At 42.2% G+C, this 21,932-nt stretch overlaps 1 protein-coding gene across 7 annotated transcripts in view; it reads left to right on the forward strand.

Annotated features, from left to right (window-relative positions):
- The window catches only part of rbfox1 (RNA binding fox-1 homolog 1), a 398,869-nt gene that overhangs the window by 56,612 nt on the left and 320,325 nt on the right, over positions 1-21,932 (forward strand). The window contains exon 1 of one of the 7 annotated variants that reach the window (XM_064314522.1): positions 3,997-4,605. The exons of 3 other annotated variants lie outside the window; for them this stretch is intronic. In XM_064314522.1, the coding sequence (XP_064170592.1) occupies positions 4,414-4,605 (192 nt within the window). In that variant the 5' untranslated portion in view covers positions 3,997-4,413. Of the gene's footprint in view, positions 1-3,996; positions 4,606-21,932 lie in introns of those variants that run through there. 3 more of the 7 variants (XM_064314520.1, XM_064314519.1, XM_064314521.1) reach the window with 3 other exon arrangements.

Below are 21,932 nucleotides of genomic sequence, written 5' to 3' on the forward strand. Positions count from 1 at the left end.
TTCTGTAATTACCGACATAATTCCTAATTTGGTTCTCTTACATGGAACAATGAATTCTTCTAATTTTACCTAATATTTTATTTGCAGTATTCATGACAATGTCACATATTTCTGTACTGTAGGCTTTAGGTAACAAAAGCAGGCCAGTGTACCCTGGGACCACATGCCCTCAGGAGCCCAGCAACGGCCCGGGATCAGTTGGGCCATCTGGTTGATGGGGTTGTATGCATTAACATTCTGGGCCTGAGGAATGGAGCAAGAGAATCAGGTTCACACACTGTGTGACTACAGATGGATCTGACATTCTTCACTTCTACTCAATGACTGAGTGTTGAGTGTTTTAGTGGAGTGTAGTAGCCCTGACCTGTGGAAAAGTAGCCATGAAGTCCTCCATGGGCAAGGCAGTCTGGTAGAGATTAAATCTTGGGCATAGCACAGGATGGTTGAAGCCAAAAGCTGAGCTTGGCACATGCTGGTAGGAGCTGAATGCCATGCTTGGCACAGGGGGGTAGACGTCAAAGGTTGTGTGTTGCACAGGCTGGTAGCCGATAGCTGGATTTAGCACAGGCTGGTCATTGGTGGCAGCAGAGTTTGGCACAGGCTGGTCAGTAGTAATAGCTGAGCTTAGCATAGGCTGATCAATGGTGACAGTTTGCTTTGGCTCAGGCTGATCATTTATGGTCAGGTTTGGCAGAGGCTGGACATTGGTGATGACTGGGATTGGCACAGGCTGGCAGGGGTCAATGGCAGGAGGTAGCATAGGTTGGCAATGAATACCTGAGCATGGCACACATAGGTAGTTATGTGCCATGCAGTTTGGCTCAGGCTGGATAGGATTTATGACTGAATGCAGTGCAGGATGGTAGTTGATGGCTAGGCTTGGCTCAAGCTGGTGGAGGTTCACAACAGGGTTTGACAGGGCCTGGTTGTTGGCCATCATCTGGATGCACATATTTTCTTGCTGAGCAAGGCAGTCCTCTTCATGCAGGGCCTTGCTGGCCTTACTGAAGCCACCTTCTGTCATCACCTTATAGGGGAAGAGATGGCTTCTTTTGAGTCCCCAACAGTTCAGGTTCAAACAACTCATGCATTAAGAGCAGGGATCTCAATTCAACATTCAACAGTGCACCAATTCAACATAAACATATCAAGTGAAGGCAATTCTCGACCACAACTGGCCTTGCAAAAGGATGTCATTAGTGATTAAAATGATCACTTTTGTATGGAGCGAATTTAGTGGCAATATTGTCTACATGTGTTTCCCAACACGTGTTTTGTGTACAGCAAATCAGAATTTACACGTGTTTTACGCATTGCAAAACTGCAAATCCTGTTTTACAGTTCGCACACTACAAATTGAAAACTACAAATCTCAAGCTGTGGACACAAAATGGGTTTTGTGCATCACAAAACTACAAATCCTGTTTTACAGATCACAAACTACAAATTTCAAGCTGTGGACACACAAAATGGGTTTTGCGCATCACAAAACTACACATCCTGTTTTACAGATCACATACTACTCCCTCCCAGGGGTATACTGTAAAGGGTATTGTGACAAATATTTTGTGAAATGTGCTACACAAGAAAACTTTTGATTTGATTTTAATTGAATTGCGGCGCACAAAACACGTGAGTTTTGAAACACGTCCTTCTTTGTTTTTCAAAATAAAAACAAGAGAATGGATTTTCATTGAGCGCACAAACCTGGTAGTGGGTTGTCATGGTTTCCTGTTTCTTCTGCTCCAGCTGGCAGATCTGCGCCGCCCGCCGCTCCGCCCTTTTTTGAGCGCGGGCCACATAGATCCGCCTCCCATTGATCTCTGTCCCGTTCATGCTGTCCACCGCCTGAGCCAGTCAAATGGAGTTTCTAATGATACACAGCACTGTGCACAAAAGCATCATTGAACACTTGTCTCGGTTAAACAGGTGATGCTTTCATCTGAAGTCCGCTCACCCTCTCTGCATCCTCATGCCTCTGATAGCTGACGAACCCAAAGCCCTTGGATTTTCCCCAATTATCAGTCATGACTCGGACACTCACTGTTGGGCCTGGACAAAGGGTGCCATAGCGTCTCATCTCATAGAAGGCAATGACTCACATTTAACTAGGAGCCACACTTGACTTGAAAACAATTTCCCTACGCTCACCATATTTTCCAAATGTTTCCTTCAGTCTTTTGTCATTCATGTCCTTTCCAAAGTTCTTGATGTAGATGTTAGTGAAGTCCTTTTCTTTGTCTCCCGTCTTGGTTTCTCGCTCCTGGCGTGATCTGAAGTGCCCAACAAACCTGGAGAACAGCAGAGTAGCTCTCCCTCAAATACTGCTGAAGTCAAACATCCGAAGCGCACAAGGTGTGTCAGGCTCATTTGTCAATGTTTTCTTTGGGCTTCCATTTTGTTGCACATGAATTTGGATTAGCATGTGCACAGCCCATGTACACAGATCAACACACTCACACTTTTCTGTCGTTGAACAGAGCGCCGTTCATTTTGATAATAGCATTTTCGGCAGCCTCCTTGGTCTCAAAGTGCACAAAGCCATGTCCCTTTGAGCCTCTACCATTGCAAGCCACCTTCATGGAAAGGACATTCATGAGACATGCACTTCAAAATGCACACTTTTGTCGCATGCATACTGAAAGATGGCACATTTCTTAAAATGCACATGCACTCCTTGCTCTTGAAATCGATATACCTTGCAGGACAAGATGTTGCCAAAGCGGGAGAACATGTTTTTGAGGGCCAGGCTGTCAATGGACTTCTCCAGGTTCTTGACGAAGATGTTGCCGATGCCACTCTTCCTGAGAGAGGGATCACGTTGGGACCACATGATGCGGATGGGCCTGCCCATGATGAGTTCAAAGTTCATGGTCTTCAGAGCGTGCTCAGCTGGGGGGGAGGGGGGGCATTGTTGGATCTCAAGTTGAAACGCTCAGGGCCAATGCAGATGTATGAAGCGAAGTGAAAGCAAGGCTATAAGAAACCTCTTATGGGTATAGCTACCTGTCAACGCCATCAATCATTTGCATTTATTAAAGGAAATCATTACATCATAGCTGCACCCATTTGGGGGTTTATGCAGACTTATCTTAACATGCAATTCTCACAAGGAATTCTGTATGTCTACTGTCTTAAATGTCAGATGCTGTCACGCCAAATTTCACCACCCCTCCAAATTTCATCCTCCCTATTCCCTTCTGGGGTTACGTTGTGCCGTTACATTACGCCGATTGGTCAGATCTCCCTGTTAGAAGATTCAAATTCAAGTAAGCTTTATTGGTATGCCGTACATATAAACATATTGCTAAAACATGAGTACAACAAACAATAAACATATGAACAGAATACAACTTTGTGTGTGTGTGTGTGAGGTAGCCTATTTGTGTAGCCTGTTAGCTTGTGTAATGTCATGTGTAAATTAGGTGAAACAGTGAATACAATAATTAATTTAAAAAAATGTCTCTCTCTAGCAAGATTCATAGATCGCCAACTAGCTAGCAAGAGAAATAAATAGATAGCCAGCGAGACAGATCACTAGCAAGCTAGCGGGAAGAGTTTCTCTTATATTACAGCTTCACTTCCTAGCTAGCCGGCAACTAGCTAGGGATCTCTCCCTGTCGTTAGCAACCAGTAGAGAACACTTGGCAACCACGCAGGCAAGGTGGTGAAGCTGACGCTAACTTACGCATCAAGGAACGTAACCCCGGAAGGGAATAGGGGGGATGAAATTTGGCGTGAGGCCAGATGTGAAAACATCCTTATTGTGTAATACATAAGTAATTTCTACTGGGAAATGTAGTTTTGAAGCACTTAACACATTTACTGTATTATAGATTACATGTTTGGCATCATATTTTCAGCAATGTTGTATTTTTGATATCAAACTTTTAATTTGATATCAAATGAATTGATAGTGCAGCTGGATGATTAATGATCTTTTAACTAATTTCCATTTCCTGTTTCAAATTCAAAATCCAGCCGCCATTTTCATTTCAAATAAAATAAATTAATTTGAATGTATCTGTTCAGTGGACCCCAACCTAGCATTGCAAACTTGCTTGCGTATCTTAACTACAGATAACTTACTAATTAGCAACGACAAAATAACTAAACACAAAACCGACGGCTTCTTTGCTATCAGTGACATTGCATGTGGAAAGAATAGCTAAGAAGAAATGTGAACAATCAACCTATTTTGAATGTAGCAATATGATAGGCTACCATATAGCCTGTCATATGGTTATGAGTGATAATAGATAACTTGCTGATACAGTTAGCTCGTTAGCTGGCGAACAGACAGAAACTGACACTAATCGGTAGGTGTTGTGCGATACATTAGCGACTGGGGTGATGTAGGTGGCTGACAAAATCTGTAGTGACGGTAGTGACGGGTCAATCTATTATGTCATTATGACAGTCATTATGGGACTCACCACCAGCTGGATCCCGGAAGTTGACATAAGCGTATCCAAGGGAACGCCGAGTAATCACGTGCCTACACACGCGTATGGACACCACAGGTGCAACACTGCTGAATTTGTCAAACAGCATGGCTTCAGTCACGGCATGGTGCAGGTCACCCACGTACAACGTGGTGTTCAGGTAATTGGGAGCGCTCGCGCTCATCGTTATTTGCGCGTCCCGTTACAAAAGTTATGAAAACTGGGCAAAACTATTTAAGAAATTAATAAATGCAAGCTATAGCACTGGTTACACAAGAGTACATACAGTTATGTTCTTTCGGATTTATAAAATGAGATAATGTTTGTTTGTTAGCTAGCCCACTTATTATAAGACTTGGCTTCATTTTATGACGCGTTGTTCTATGCCTACTATTACACGTTAGTATTCTTCTAGCATGTCACAGTATGCGTAGAATATGTCCATAGTAATGCGCAGTAAACAACTGGCTTAGGTAGGCGGCTAAATTTGTACCTCATAGCCACAACGGGAATCCTGCATAGACTTAGATCACGTTTCAAACCAAACGTTGACATTAAAGATCATTCCTGAGAACCTGAGTATAATCAAGTGGTCCATCTATTTCTGTCCTTGAAACGTCCTATCAGGTTAAAATAACCACAAATACGGCGTTATTAATGGTGTGGAGATCGTTATTTCCTAAGTACAAACAGGTGAAATATCATTTTAATATATATAAGCACTCATTAATACCCTACGTGAAAATAGAGAACCTTTTTTTATTTACGCACCTGTTTTTACAACAGATGTATATGGATGTGTAGGCTATTCATTTATTAAACCAGTTTTTTTTCCTTTGACGTAAACATTTTCCCGAGTTTTGATGGTGTTTTGTTTTTGTTTGTTTTTTTTGTTCACTTGGTTCTTAAATTGGTCAAACTTTGTAATTTGCTCATCAATGCTTTTCCTTCATTTGACAGATTTAGCCTATCCCATGTCTGCTATTCTGCTAAACTACCTTTCTCAGGCATTGCCCTATCAGAGGTTCAAGCTGGAGGCATTATGCTTGCATGCCCAGCACCCAACCTATACCAAAAACTGCTCATATTACAGCATGAAAAGAAGACATTAGAGGCCTCACATTAAACTCTGAAAAAGATTCTGGTTAGATATAGAATCAGTCACCTTTGTAACTCATCCGTTTGGTGCATGTTTCATACAGTACCTACATATATGCCAAACAACATGCTTTATAGTGAGGGAGAGATACTTTCAAATATTTCCCAGCTAATTTAATTCTCCAGCAAATTAAAAAATGTAATCTCAAACTGAAATTAGTTATTCGGTTGTCTTGCCAACGTGCTGTTTTAATGAATATAATTTATGAAATATGTACATTTTTTTTAACCAGCTGCTGTTTTCCGCATTGAGTATCATCAGTTGTTGATGTACTTTTAAATGGTCCATAACTGCTTACCAATATTTCCGAGGTGGTTGTACGTCCATCTCCTGTCCAGTGTCTGTTCCTTGTATGTAGGCTTACTATGTGATGGTAAATGGACTGCATTTATATAGCACTTTTATCCAAAGCGCTTTACAATTGATGCCTCTCATTCGCCAGAGCAGTTAGGGGTTAGGTGTCTTTCTCAAGGACGGGGTTTGAACCGGCAACCCTTCGACTGCCAGACAATCGGTCTTACCTCCTGAGCTATGTCGCCCCTGATGTGATGCTTGGAAGCAGACTGCTGTTGGATTATGGAGGATTGATCCACAGGGCTTTGTGAAATGTGTTTAGTTCCACGTTTGTTATTTAGCACAACACAATCAACTTTATGATGCACACTGGGTCTTCTGAACAAATTTCATCTTGCTGTACCCGTATAAAGGGACTACAATTAACGTTTTGATATAAGGCAGGTAAACGTATAAAAAGGTTCTTATTGTAACCCTGACTATTGGCTGTTTTTGGATTACCTTTTGTTGTAATTGGTTCTATGTTTACCTGCTTGGGCTGTTTACAGGAAAACTATACTTTCATGGGATAAGGACATGACAGGGCAGCGCTGGAAGTAACAGTGCTATTGCATAGTGGTTTGAGCCAGTCCAGGTCTTGCCAAAAGCTGATAAGTACGCCATCCACAGGCGGTTTCCACGCATTGCATTAAACCTGCGTCTAGTAAAACCTGGACTCAGGTGCTGTGTATTTCCATCCTTTCTCTGTGAGTCTGTGTCATTGGCAGGCTAATCCATGTTTGATACAACAGGACAGCTCAAATAGTGTAAATTCGTGGCTGTCATCTGCTGTTAGCCTATATTATCTAGCATTGCTAACAACTTAAGACTAACTGATACCTAAAAAGAGACTACGCTGACAGTGTAAGCATTGTTGTTGACTTGTCTGTATGGTTCCATACTTCTTCATAATTGTGTTGTCCTTCTTTTGTATTTCTTCAGCATGGATAATTAATTTATGGCCTGTGTATTTTATAGGAATTTAGGTTTGTTTCTCAAAGATGAGTCCCCTCTGGCACCCTTTTGCCCATGGACTCTAGGCCCTTAGCCAGAGGTGAATTTGTGTCTCTGTATGTTAAAACATGAGTGTGAGATTAAAGTATGTGTACTGGAATGTACTGATCATTCAGAATGAGAGGATGGTCCATTGATGTATTTGCGAGCAGACTAGACGGAAGTACGATAGTTAATTTTTTTTCTCCATTCCCAGACAATGAGAATTTTTTGATCTTGAAAATGAGGAATTGAATGCTGAAAAACCAAAGGTGTCTGGGGGTTTATTTTTAATTTTCTTAAAAGGGACGCCTGTAAATTCAATAAACCTTTTTTTTTTTTGTGAACTTTTGAAGCTTTGGAAGTATGCAAAAACGCCTCTGCCTTGGAGCTTTGTAGTTTCATTTTTATTTATCTATTTTAATTTTTTACTATTTCTCCTTTGGAAACCAGCAGGGCCCCAGGGGGGGGGGGTTTGTAAAAATGAAAGCTTTTTCCAAAAATGACTCATTTAGATGCACCTCATTTAGAACTCCCATTGGCTTTTGTGCGATTAACAGACAGCTGATTGCAGTTTGTGTGCTTCTGGAGGGATTTTCGTGGCCCCCGAGACGGAGATGCCTTGAGCGAGGTGCAGCGTCAGATGACTCCTTTCAGCAGCCAGTTTTAAGGCCTTTTTTTCGAAAAGGGCAGTTACAGGGCAGCCATGTAGTGGTTTTTACTGGCTGCTTTTGAAATGTATTATAGAAGGAAGTAGGCTAGGGCTGTTTGATTAAGCCCCAATGGAGCAAAACATTGTGATGACCCCTTAAAAAAATGAATTCCTTTAAAAAAAAAACCTTCTTAGTCTTTATTCTGTTAATTACAGTGGATAATGAAAAGTTATTTAAAGAGGAATGTGCTATTACCTAGACCTATTCATTATTGGAAAAACAATATGAATAGGGAGATCTGCTATGTGTGCATGTACATATACCCAACTTTCAAATACACTATATGACCAAAAGTATCTGGACACCCCTTGATGTCGGGCTGCTTTTCATGATTTGGACTATGCCCCTTAGTTTCAGTGAACGAAAATCTTAATTCTACAGCACACAATCACATTCTAGAGGATTCTGTGCTTACCCAACAGTTCGGTGAAAGCCCTTTCCTGTTTCAGCATGACAACTCCCCTGGTTGGCAGTGAGATCCATATAGAAGTGGCTTTGTCGAGAATGGTGTGGATGAACTTGACTGCCCTGTACAGAGCCCTGACCTCAACCCCATCCAAAAACTTTGGGATCAACTGGAAAGCCAACGGCGGGTCAGACCTAATCGCCCTATCAGTGCCAGACCTCACTAATGGTCTTCTGGCTGAATGGAAGCAAATCCCTGCAGCAATGCTCCAACATTTGGTATACAGCCTTCCCAGAAGAGGGGAGGTTTCTATAGCAGCAAAGGGTGGACCAACCACGTATTAATGTCCATCATTTTGGATGAGATTTTGGATCTCTGGTGTCCACACAGTTTTTGCCATGTAGGGTATATTCATCATACTGTAGCCCCTACATAAGCCTGAGCCTAGTCAGTACCTAAATTGGGAAAATTTACGGAGTATCTGGTTGCTTCTTTAGGTATCGCTGGGCCTCTAGGGGCAGTCTTTCACCTGGTCCAGTTATAATCCAGTGTCCCAGGGCAGAAATGAAGACACTGTAGTGTAGGAGATGCTCCCAACTTAACAAGTTAGGAGATGGTCACTGTGGTCCGAGGTTCTTTGGTGCTTGTTGCTAAGCGCAAATAGCTGGCCAAGTTCCAGCTCTGGAAATCAATTGCATGATCAAATGTAAAGAACTAGCTTTATTGGCTGAATAAATCCTGTCTTCTCCAACTCTGCTTATGTGTGTTGAACTGAATTTTGGTCCAAACTGGCTGATGCGCATCTTCCAGGATGGCACTGCACATTGGTGGCTGAGGTGAACTTCTCTAATTTATTCATATATAATTAAAATCTGTTTAGGTATGGTTAACCTTGTTCTGTGAGAAATTAGTAAACAGTGATCCTGTTGGCCAAGCTGCAAAAAAATAAGGAAAAAAAAAACACCCAGAGGAGACCTATGAAATATTAAGCCATGTCACCTTACATAAATAGATGCATCTGGCTGAGTTTTAAATACCTGCTGGCAAAGATATTGCAGTGTCCTTTTTGATTTATTTTCAGGAATGCAGCTCTCTGTAGTTGTGATGTAAGCTTGTGAGCCGTAACAGTAAGTTAGTGTTTCTGGGTTCCTGACCCGTTCTGCCCCTAGACTCTCATTGGCTGGCAATGCATTAACCCCGCCCTACTGTGCCATACTTGATACGTTAATAACGGTTAGACTCGGCGGTGCTATTGTGATGTTCACACCCCCACTCCTGACTCGCAGCGGAGTCATTTGACAAAATGTAGTCAGCAATTGGAGAGGGGGGGGGGGGTGAAGGCAGAAGAGGGGGTTTGGGGGTACGGTTGTAAATGAGTGTGTGTGCTGGTGGAACCTCATAACGGGCTTGTTGCCGGGGAGCGCAGCTGATGCCTGGGTGGCTGTAATGATGGTGTTGCGCTGCTTTGGGTAAACAGTCTGTGCTGAGAATGTGTCAGACCAGCAGGGAGCCGGGAGAGAGGGGGAAACGGTTTGCACACATACTGCAAATGTGTGTCTGTATATAGCCTATGCTGTGCACATCTCTGCAGGGCTACTAGCCACTGTTGGCATTGGCCGCAGTCTGGATCATCGCACAAGAAAAGTGCTTTAACTAGACAAGCCCCCCCAGCTGCCCCATCTGTATTCACCCTTTACTATGACTTGAAACTGTGACCTGCTAGTGCTCTTTACAGATATCTTTTTTTTGCCAAGTCATCACACAGTCACTTGCGGTATTAGGCAGCCCTGTGGTGTTAGTCAGTCAAGGAGAGTATAATATTGTTTTGTTCTGCTGGTCCTAACTTGTCTTAACTTAACTTGTCTTTACTAACTGTAGGTCTCCTGCAAAAGCAGATTTAAATCCCAATTGGACTTAAAAAAAAGATAATTATCATATTTTACTGCAAATGTCCAAGAAAAGGAGAATAATTGAGTATTGGGTAGCAGCCAGATTAACCTCTTAAAAGGATAGTCAGAGTGGCCATCCCGTGCTTAATTGCCTGCAAAAAAATACCTCAAATGATGCCGGAAGGCAAGAAGCAGAACATTGTCAACATTGCAGACCTTTTATTTGTTGCTCAGATGTCATTGTTGAGAAGGCAGCGTTTAATTATGCCTCCCATTTAGTTAAATAGCCTGGTTTTCACAATACAGTTCAGCACAATTCATGCAATTTAAAAATCGTTATAAATGGTCTTCCAGTCAGTGCCCTTATCTTCTTCAGTTGCAGGCTTTTAAAATACGCGGAGATCGTTAATTGGACAGCGCAGCAAATCTTCCAAATCCTGCCGGGCAATCTGTATTTTTGATTGCCTCACAGTTGGTCTCCAAGCTTGCTTTCTCCTATTGAGTCCAAGATAGACCTTTTCTTTTTAGGTAAGGTTTTGAATAGTATTTCTATGAAACATAAATTACCTGGAAATACAGAATGAAGGAGCTCTTTAACTGGTGCATGAATGAACCATGACTTCAGACATCAATCGTATTTATTTTGACATTCTAGACATAAAGTATGTTTTATTAAAATATGCCAAAGAGTGTCCATTCATTTTCACTTAAGAGAACAATGGAAAACATTGTGTGTGTTTTCCTGTTGTGTATCTGTAAGTCACTTTAGGCAACACACCTGAAACAACAACAGTGAAAGGACACCTCCGTGTCATTAAACTCAGGCATTTATATATGGCTAAATGTGTCTGAGCTTAATGACATGTGCAGTGTATGGTTTGCATACAAAAAATACATTAATATAGTATGTTCTTACTACTACCATGCTTTACCATTTTTACAAATTCTGGATCAAGTGTTATTGTTTACTTAAATGTAAATATGTTGGATATTTGTCCCTGGTTCTCAGATAAGGTTGTGCTGAGAAATTATCTGTCTTTTATGCTAAATGCAACACAAAAAAAGCACCAGATTGATTCCCTAGCCTTTTTGAATAATGTTCTATAGATAGATGAGTGAAAAGTGGACCTTTTTGGATGGCACAGGTCCCATTATGTCTGGTGTAAAGCAAATACCATTAAAAAAAAATTATACCAACGCTCAAATGTGGTAGTGGTGTGATGGTGTGGGGATGCTTTGCTGCCTCGGGACCTGGACGACTTGTCATTATTGAAAAAAACCATGAATTCTGCTCTGTACTAGAAAATTCTTAAGGAGAATGTCCGGTCATCCGTCTGTGAGCTGAAGTGTAATGAGGTTATGCAGCAAGACAATTATCCAAAACACAAAAGCAAGCCCACATCTGAATGGATGAAGCAAAATTAAAGTTTTGGAGTGGCCTAGTCAAATTCCAGACTTGAACCCAATAGAGATGCTGTGGCAGGACCTGAACCGAGCAGTTCATGCTTCAAAACCTTCCAATTAGTCTGAATTCAAGAAGTTCTGAAAAGAAGAGCGTGCTAAAATTCCTCTACAGCGATATGAAAGACTGATATCAGAGAACAGGAAGTGTGTGGTTACAGTGTGACATGCAGTAATAGAGGAAATAAGGAAGGGGGAAAATACTTTTTCATGGCACTGTAGATGAAACGAGCGCTGCTTGGAGCTGTGACTGCCAGGTGCTCATGGGTAAGGCAGGTAGGCAAACACAAAATTCTGGGGGGAATAAAACACCTCTAATGGGTGGACAAACATGAAAAAATCCAGCCCGAAGGAAAAAAAAAAAAACTAAGGCACCCTGTCTCACAGTGAAAATATTGCAGTTATTGGGGGGTTTGCAGACTGTTGGCCATTCAAAATTCACATTTATAAATTTAGACAAATGTATATTTTAAAAAAAGGATTAAGAAATAATAATAATAATTATATATATATATATATATATATATATATATATATATATATGATTGGTGACTGGTGACTGGTGATGCATAGTCATTTTGACTCGTAGAAGCCCTGCATGGTCTCATTCATCAGCGGTGAGCAGGGGATACAGCCAGTGGGGTTATTGGTCCTGGACAAATGCCAATCACTGTGGAAAATCAAGGAAGAAAAATCAAAAGAAATGGAAAACTAGAAGTACAAAGACGCTCTGGATGGCGGGAAACCGTAGACCCCTTTATTTTCCCAGTAGATCTTTTCTCCATCTTCTCTAATTTTCATAGCTCCTGTTCCCTTTATATTATTTTTTCAGACGCTCATTTGTACTTTGCCCACCAGCTACATTAAATCTAATTTTATATCCCGCTCGTTAGAACACATTCCCCTCATTAAGGCAACCTGGGATTCCCCCGAGCAGAGATCAGACGAGTTGAATGGCCCAGCCGAATGGGATATTGCACACCATTAGGGCGCGTCGCACTGTGCTTACACTACGCATTAAGCGAGCGTGTTTATCCACCAGCGTTGGCAGCAGCCGTGCCGTCTCCTGTTGCACGGTTACAGCTGGGCAGCTCTAGGCTCCGCTCGCGCAGTGCACAGTTCGGAGAGCTCTTGGGAAAATCACGTTACTGCTGGAAGTGGTGTCGGTGGGCCAGTAGGGGGCAGTGTTCCCTCTGGCCTAAGCAGGGCAGCCGGTGCTCCTGTTGTTATAGTATTTCCCAAACAGGCCCCTTAAAAGGACCTCCCTGCAGCTGAGGATCTCCAGCTCCGTAAAAAGCTATAGCTTTATTGCAGTGCCCAATACAGGCTGCAGTGCAGTGGCTATTTAACACGCCAGTACATGGGAGCATCACTGAATCACAAGGCCATGTCATGAATCTGTATTTGACATGTCGCTGTTTACTGCAATATCCATATATAAGGCAATTTCAGAGATCACACACTATGAAGGACGTGCTAACAAGATGGTTTACTTTACAAATATGCACAGCTTAATTTCTGAAATATGAAAATATAAACAGAATCATTTTTATTAAATGAGAACTTTTTTTTTCTTCTTTTTTTTCTGAGGAAACCCATGGGTGGGAGATGGCATCTTTAAGGTGGGGTTGTTTGAACCGAAGGTCCCGGCTCACCACGGTCATTAAAGATCCCATTAAAGTTATGAGAAGAGTAGGTGTGTTAACCCCTGGCAACCCTGGTTGAATTCCCAAACCGTCTCACTCAATCTGGCCCTTTAATCTTCCTCCATCACAGTCGATTGGCCCCGCAGTCCCTCGCGATCCTTCCCCGCTCTTCTCTCCAATTCCCTGGATCGTCGCCGCAAATGAGAAATGAGCTCACGCTTGACCTTGCTGGTTAAATGAAGGTTAATGATAGTCATTTCCATGAATATACATGTATCATTAATTGAATACATCTACTAGAGGGCACACCGGTAGCTTGCGAAAGCGGTTGTTGTAGAGGGGGCGGGGGGCATCCTGTAATCCAGTCCAGTGCTCTGTGAAAGCTCTTCCTGTTTGTTTGACGGCTCATTTTTGGAGAGGGTGACTGGTGTTGCACAGGACCAGCTCCACAGCTTTTAACAGCTGGCTGGATGCTGGGCACTTTGTCATGTCCTCCTCCTCAATGTCTACCCTTATGAAAATGAAATATATTTCAGCATTGTGTTAGTGTGTGTGTGTTCATGCATTCTATATACATTCTAAGGCAGATTAGTGGTAATTGCGTTTTTTGTCCTGTCTTAGTTTTATGTAGTGTCCCCCCCCCGTCCCCACCAATCCTGGATGGGTCTGAAAATTCATTCTGTGATACTGAGGGAGTAGCCTATAACTCAGGGGAAGGGTGTGATTGGACCTTCAAGGGATTATGAACCACCCTCATCATAGCCGCTGAGGTCTTTGAGTGTATTTGCAATGCATCCCCCTGTGCCCATTTTCATGGAGAGTTAACATTTCCGACTCCAGTGAGAAATTGGCTACAAGGTAAATGATAATTGTAGGAGAAACTACTCTTATCCGTTTCCCAGAATGGCCCCTTAGGGTTCTTTAAACTGGCAAACTTTGCATGTGACTATCAACTGTGTATATAATCTTTATTGCTCTATTAATTCAAGTAATGCTATGGCCTGGTGTTTTCCTGGTAGAAATGTGAGAGATTGTGCTACTTTTCTTTATGTGTGGTGTGTAAATTATGCCGACGATGTTTTGGCGACATTGATGATCGTGTATTCAGTAATGTGCCATGGAAAATGTTTAAACTTACAGTCCAGTTCCCCAAAAGACCCCAGATTGACCTGTAAATATGCTAACATACTTTTCTGAATTCACTCTTCCTTTTTTTAGTTCAGCCCAGGGCTAATTTTTGTTTACTGTGCCGTAATAAAAAAATCATAATTTGAAAGCACAGTGGGCCTGTTTAGGAGGAGAAATACAATTGAGATGCAGGACAATATTTCCTTGTGTTTTGTTTAAAGACATCTGCTAAATATGCATGTTGTAAATTGTGAGTGTTTACTGTAAAATGGCCTATTAGCTGCTGGTGCAACTCTTATAAAAGTACAAAATGGACAACTTAGTCCAGAGCCTTTACCACCCACTGTAAAGGGAACTAATGTTCTGAAATCCAGTCCGAGGAAATTCATGAGACTGTATTGCCATTGTGCGCCTCATAGCATGTTTGTGTGTCTGTCTTTGTGGGAACACTAGTAGTGTGTGTGTGTGTGTGTGTGTGTGTGAGGTCATGAGTTGGGAATGTGTGCATGTTAGTGTGTGTGTTTGTTTGTGTGTGTGTGCGTTCATATTCGTACATGTGTGTGCATATGTATGTGAGTGCGTTAGCGTGTGTATTTTGTGTGCATGTCAGCCGTGACCTTAGTCTAATGCTCTTTGATATACGAGCTGGCACAGCTCAGATTGCACTGAGAATTGATTGCTGGATTTATGTAGAATTTCTGATGTGACATTGAAGAAGTTTCCTGTCCCAACTTTTCCTTGTTCTCAGAGTATTTCCATTGTCTGTAAAATAGCTGCCATCAGCAAACCTGTTCTTATTGAAGACAGGAGGTTGGATCCTGTCAAGCAATCTGTTAAAATGACCGGCATATTAATGCGTCTGAAATCGTCTCTAATGGAATACTGGTGACACTATCTCTTGTGAGATAGGCACATACATTTTAAAGTGACTGTAATACCTGACAAATCCCAAAATCAGGATTTGCCTTTGTCACAATGATGCTTTCCCAATGCGGTTTATCAGAATGGTACTGTTCCATGTTTGCCTTTGTTCTCATCTGGGACGTGTTCACCGTTCAGCTGATTGGTGTTACCGGTTGTTGAGGATTTTAACAGTTATACAAAAGAAGCAGCCTTTTAATATCTTGCTAAGTTTTATTCATTACTCTTCACTCAAACTGATCTGCCTTAAATATATTCTCAGCGGCTTTTGGCATCTCATACATCTTTAAATTGGGGCGCTTATGTATGAATCATGCTGTATATAGACCTGGCACACTTTGTCCTATTTGAAAATGTGTTTTACAAGGAATCTCTTTCTTCATTAACTGGAATTACTGTAAGTGTGAGTTATTACATAGCAACTAGTATGCAAAGCACTCTGATTGCTCAAGGTCCTACAGTCTCAGTGTGTTGCTCTAGACTTTCTCTATTGGCTTCTGACAAACACAATCAGACTGTTTCAGAGCCCCCTAGGGCTAATAATCTTCACCTCTGCTTTTATTGGGAAGTAAATAAAAGTTCTTTTTTTAAGTGTTTATTGACAATTGGAGGCGAATGCAGCACCAGTGTGTTGTGATATTTAATTGGCTCTTAAGAGCTTCTTGTATAGTTTAAAAAATTTCCCTGTTTTGTACTTTGTCCAAGGATTATTGGTCGTCTCTCTTATAAATCTGATTCAGTGGTTTAATTTTTCTCTTTGTTACGATTATCAAGGCAGATGCGATGTCATGAATAAATTTGCTTTGCCAAGTATCCGGGGTTTAAAACCAGATATCCCCAACTCAAGTCCCAGGAGAACTGCAGGGCTCTAATGGTGTTTATTTTCACCTTCAGGTAAAGCACCAATTCAGTCCCGAGAACAACAGGCGAGTCTTAATCAGCAGCTTTAATTGCTGGGATACGTGTGGAGTAACGGTGAAGACCAGTTGACCCTGCGGCTCTCTGGGACCAGGGGTGCAGACCCCTGATTCAGACGCAGTGCGATACCGGGCTGCCTAGCCGTTACTTTAAAGATGTTTGGGGCGCTGTAATTTCTCGCTGTTCCTCAAAAGGTATTTTGAGTACATCCTCCATTTTGTTCTAGTCATAGCCTGGCTAGCAGCATGATCTCCCAGTATGTGCCAAAGACCAATTAGCAAATTTATTTAACCCCCCTGGAAGCCTGGGCCTGGGAGTCTGCTGCTTGTTTGTATGTCGATATATTTCCTTCTCTGAAGGGACCGTTTTTTCTGTTGAGCGTGTTTGCAGATGTCGAACACTTAGGTACCCTTTCTGAAATGGTGAGTCCTCATACTTCCACTGAGAATCATAGTTTTATGGCTTAGTATTTTGTCTTAGTATTTTTTACTTTTTTCCTATGCTGACATTATCTAATATGCTGTGATTTTCAATGTAGTAGCTACATTTAGGCCTAATAAAAAAAAAAAAATCTTGTTGTGCATTGTATGGCATGGCGATTTAAATTAATTAATAACAGCCAGATGTAGGCCTGGATTCAGTAAAAAATCTTTCAAACAAGATTCATTTCCTTTTTTAGTCTTAAGGAGCACAATCGCTAAATTATATTTGGGGGGGGAGGGGGTGATGTATTGCAGAGGTTCATGAACATTTTAAGGTCCGTACCTTCCTGCTACTTCAGCATTGACCACAGCTGATGAATCTGCCCCCATCCATCCGTCAGCTACCCCAAACCACCATGTTAATTCTCACAATGATTTAGTGGAAGGAGCTGGTGGTAATTGGAGGTTTTGACATTTGGAAATATATTACCACCCTCTGAACCTTGTTTTTTTTTGCTCCTGCTCTGACCTTTAGACTACAACCCTCAGGAACTGCTGTTGTCACTTCATGATCCTCGAGTGTTTTCATAGTACCTTGCTGTCAGTTTTTTTTGCCTCTCTTTCAGAATTTGGAACAAGTTATTTTTAAAACATGGTTTAACTTATCGAAACTGCAGGCAAATGGGATTTATTTCTTTATTTTTATTTTTTTTTGAATGTCATTTCCGTGGGCCGACATAACACAGAGACACTTGAAGCCTCACACAGATCGAACACCGTTGGATGACTCTAGCATGTTGTTGCCATGGAAACAGAGTTTAGATTATCGTGGGCCTGTGTTCAAACTTTATCACTTAGGCGCATAGATGGGCGCTCTGTGGCTTTAAAATTATTTTTTTATGGAAGTGTTTTGATTGCAAAATGGATATTGGTCTAGTAAACTGTTTTTTTTTTTTTCTTTGTCCACTGATGGATTTGCAAAGGCATTGTCCAAATTACCTAATCACTCATCAGAAGCAGCAGTAGTCACTTGATGCATCAAAAATACAGTGCGTCAGGAACTTGGTTAAAGACACAATGTCAAAATTCTAAAAAACCGCAGGGGTAGCAATTTAGCTCAAAGCCAGCTTTGATTGTGTTATTGTCTCATTTCCTCTGAAAGCGAGGCGCCACTTTGAGATGAGATACATAAAGGAGGGGCAATGCTAAGTGTATAATTATTCCCCATTCATTTTAAAAAGAGCAATTACTTGCCTGAACCGTTCGTCTGAATGATTGTCCGTTCTAAATGAAAACCGAGCCGTTAATTTGCGCTATCATTCAACACGATCTGTGCGCACAATTTCAGCAGGAAATGATGTGTGTCTGTCTGTCTCTCTGCAGGGGCTAAATTACTAAAAAAAAAAAAATTAGCTCTTGAGAAGACAAAGCTGGGATGGATCTCTGACACAATTTGAGAATCGTCATCAGTCATTTTCTCGGTATTTGAGGCTACTTCTAATTCTGACGTTTTAATCCTCACTTAATACTTCCTGTTAATATCATCATGTGTTATTGGGTTTGCAGAGTTCCATTGGCAGTGTCAGACTGAGGAAGCCCAAATAAATGTGACTGGGAAATAAATGAAATCAGGTTTCACTAAAGTTTGTTACGGTCTTAATCTGGGTGGTGCTTGCTTGTTTGGGGCAAAGCCACATATTAGTTAAGTATTAAGCATCACATACAAAAAAAATGAAGTGCGAAATGTTCAATCCCAACATATAACTCAACGTTTCAGTACTGCATATTTGTATATGAGCTTTTTCCAGTAGTAATGAAAATGACCAATTAAGCCATCCAAGGTATAGGCTTTTACTGAGGAGAATGAAGAGATTAAATAAAACACTGGAGAAAATTCCTGCTTCTCGATGGTGTCAGATTTTCAGCTTTTTAAAAGGGCAGAGTGGGAGTTTGCTGTCATCGCCATGCCGACGACAAAGGGTGAGAAATATCAGTTAAGAGGAGGAGATGTGGCAGCGCGGGGTCCTGGTGGGGGGTGGGGTTAATGCGTGTTGGTAACACGGAAGGACGGAAGGTCACCCACCCTCCCACATCCCCGGCTTTTCAAGGGCACGTGCGCTCCGGGAACGCTCGACAGAAATCTTGATGAGGTCTGACAGAGGCTTCAGCAGGAAGGCGCTCCGCTGCGGTTTAGCGGGGGGAAAGCGGGGATTTAATCTAAGATTTCCTTCCAAACGGAGATCAGGGCTGAGAGAGGCTGAGAGAATAAAATCCCTGCCCTACCGATCGGGCCCTTTTCAAAAACCGGCACCGGATAACCTGCCTCCGACCCCCCCCACCCCCCCCCTTTACCACCACACCACCTCGTTCAATGCCTCCTTCTGTGCGCATCTGTGTGTGAACGTTCTGTTGATTGTGTTGGTGTCATTTAATATGTCACATGACGAGCTGGCATTGGAGCTAGGGTTTTCCATACTCTCTCTGCTTTTGAGGACCCCATTCAGGAGACCGGCGCTGGCGAAAGTTGAGTTCGTTATTCCGAGACCTGGAGGCGGGAGAGGCCCAGTAGTCTGTGTGCTTATTATAAATATTACTGTCCCGGGTCCAGAAATAATACTATAATTTTGTCCCAAAACCGGGGAATTTCACCCAGCACCCGTGTGCGTGCGTATGAGAGATATGCTACATGCTACATCTTCGCGGTCATACTTTCAGTTTTTTTAAAAACATATCCATCTTAGAAGCACTGCATAGTATGTCTGAATGCTTCGTAGATGAGTAACGCCATGCTTACGAAGGGGTTGTATATGTAGTCTGAGGTTTTATAGTTATGCTTAATCTTAAGTAAAACATAAGTGTAACCATAACAACAGGAGGACTGGAAAGGATAATGCTATAATAGGCCTTTTTTTAACCACATAACCCACTCACTCAGAACAGAAGGGTAAAAAGCTAAGATATGCACTGTGCTCAGGAAAGATTGTAAAAATCAGTATTGATTCAGCTTGTATAACGGAAAAATTAAGGCGAGCAAAGTAGCAGGAAAACATTTCTTATAATTTTCTGTGTTTATTTCTAATACGATACAGAAATTTTTCAGCCTTACGTAGCCTAAATGCTTGCTTTGAAATTTGTAGGGACTTACAAAAATCTATTTTCACAATATGTGAGGACAAATGCACATATTTCTCACAATGATTTTTATCCTCCTGGGAGTTGGGGGCACAGTCACAATTTTAGGCCCATCCCAGCACCGCAACCTCCGGCGCATGATGTCGTCTAGACCGTGATTTTCACTCACGGAGAGCACCTGCATCCTCTATTAAAATGGAGCAGGTGCATTTAAGACTCATATCACTTATAAATCGGGACCGAAAGCTTGTCCTGGGTTGATACTTCTGTTTTTTCTCCCCCCCCCCCCATTTGGGTTTGTTTTTTTAAAAAGTTGTTTTTGTTAAAGGTTTACCTGCTGTCAGAGTGTGTATCCCGTGATCCTCTCCTCCTCTCGTTCTCTTTGACTTTGATAGAGCCCGGTCTTGTGGGAGCTGCCGGGCAGCTTGGATTGATGGACTACCTGCGGGCCTTATGGTAATTTATTCAGGCGTGGGTGGGGTTGACCCGGGCCCGGACCAGGTGGTCGCGTGGTCTCGGGCCTCTCGTTTGAGACGGAGATCTCCTCCGCCGCTGACGCCGCTGACCTCCGCCTCCTCGCACCCGACCCTGCGCAAGAGTATGCAAATGGTCTGCAGCGCTCGTACTGCGCTGAGAAACTCTGTGTTAGTGTGTGAGGGTGTGTGTGTGTGTGTGTGTGTGTGTGGGTGTGTGTGTGTGTGTGTGTGTGTGTGTGCGAGGGTGTGTGTGTGTGTGTGTGTGTGTGTGCACGCGCGGGTGTGTGGGTGTGCACGTATGAGAGAGAGAGAGTGAGAGAGAGAGAGAGAGAGATGTATTTTGTGAATAGACACATGCATTTTGCTCTACATGCTTCATTCTACAAAGCCGTGATTAAAATGTATATGTGCATACGCAAACTGTACATTTAAGATTCTTGGTTCAAAGTTTAATTATTGATATCTCTTACTCTTTTGAAACCCACACTGTCTGTATTTCTCTTTGTCACTCACTCACTCACTGACACGCACATACACACGCGCACACACACACTTGCACTCACTCTGTATTCAGCACTTAGTGAGAACCGCCATTTAAACCTGTACGCCGAGCCAAATTTAAAAACAAATAAAGGAGCGAAAAATAAGCAGGTTGGCGGTGCGATCATTATAATCAAACAGTTGGGCTCAATACCAGCAAGCGAAGGCACACTGATTGTGAAGAGAGCCAAAATTGACCCGACGCAGATCTCTGCGGCTGCTTAGTAATAATTAGCTTTCCCAATAACCAGCAACAGCTGGGTGACCCCCAAGAGGTAAAACAAACCGAGACACTGCATCCAAAATGAGAAAACACTGACAAAATATAAATGGAAATCCCTTCTGGAGAAAAAAAAAACTGCCAATGCCCCCAACCCATACACCCCCCTTCTGTCCCCCCCCCGCCCCCCCCCACAATTTTTTTGTAAATACTTTTTATTGAAAACAAGTAATTGAAATGAAAGTATTCAAAATATATATTAAGTGTTTCATAAAGTGTGTAATTTACCATCTCAAATTGAGGGCCAGGTTTTTTTTTTGCTGTGGTTTTTTTAAAAAAAACTCGCCCGTCTCGTAAAGTCTTGGGAATTGCTTTCCTGAACCCTCTCTAGGGCTGATGGTGGCTCGCTGATTAAAATTCATAGTACATCTCTGCGTCTCTATGCTTTTTTTTTTTTTTAAATCCAGACCTTATTTACAGCAGACAAGGATGACTAATTGCCTGTAAGCCAGCTTTGGCTATGTGGTTGACTACCCTTCAGAATACAGCATTGACTTGCGAAGCGTTAACCATTAACTTTGTCACCGGTTTTATTCTTTCAGACAGCCAATTCATAGTGCTTTCCGGAATCCTAATGCGTGTGCACTCGCATGAACACGTGCATGTACGTACGTGCACATGCACACGCACATGCACACATGTACGGCCATGTGAACATGTGGTGCCTATGAAAACCTCATCACTTTGCTAAACAAGCTCCCCAACAATGGTGCGAAGGTACCATGAGCTGTCAATCACTGAGCTGTATGAGATGATCTAGAGGCTTTCTGGGCCAAATCTCTATGATTAGTTCAGAGCTCTGTGCCTTTGGCAGTAAATGAGGGCTCTACCCGTTCTATGGTTGATGAAACCTCAGTCCCCCATCACTTCAGTGTTTGTAACCGGTGGCATTGGAAGAAGGGTCAGAGATCTCCGCCTCCTCTAGGATTGACCTGTAGGTGGCAGTGTGGCGCATAGCAGTGGTCTCTGATTTAGTATTGGAAGTAATGGGATGAAATGTATGCTGCTGCAGTTAGGTAAGAAAGTTTAATGAGGAGAGCCTCATTAGTAGAAGGCCATTCTACTCAGCT

This window comes from Anguilla rostrata, chromosome 17, assembly GCF_018555375.3.
Source record: "Anguilla rostrata isolate EN2019 chromosome 17, ASM1855537v3, whole genome shotgun sequence".
NCBI lineage: Eukaryota > Metazoa > Chordata > Actinopteri > Anguilliformes > Anguillidae > Anguilla > Anguilla rostrata.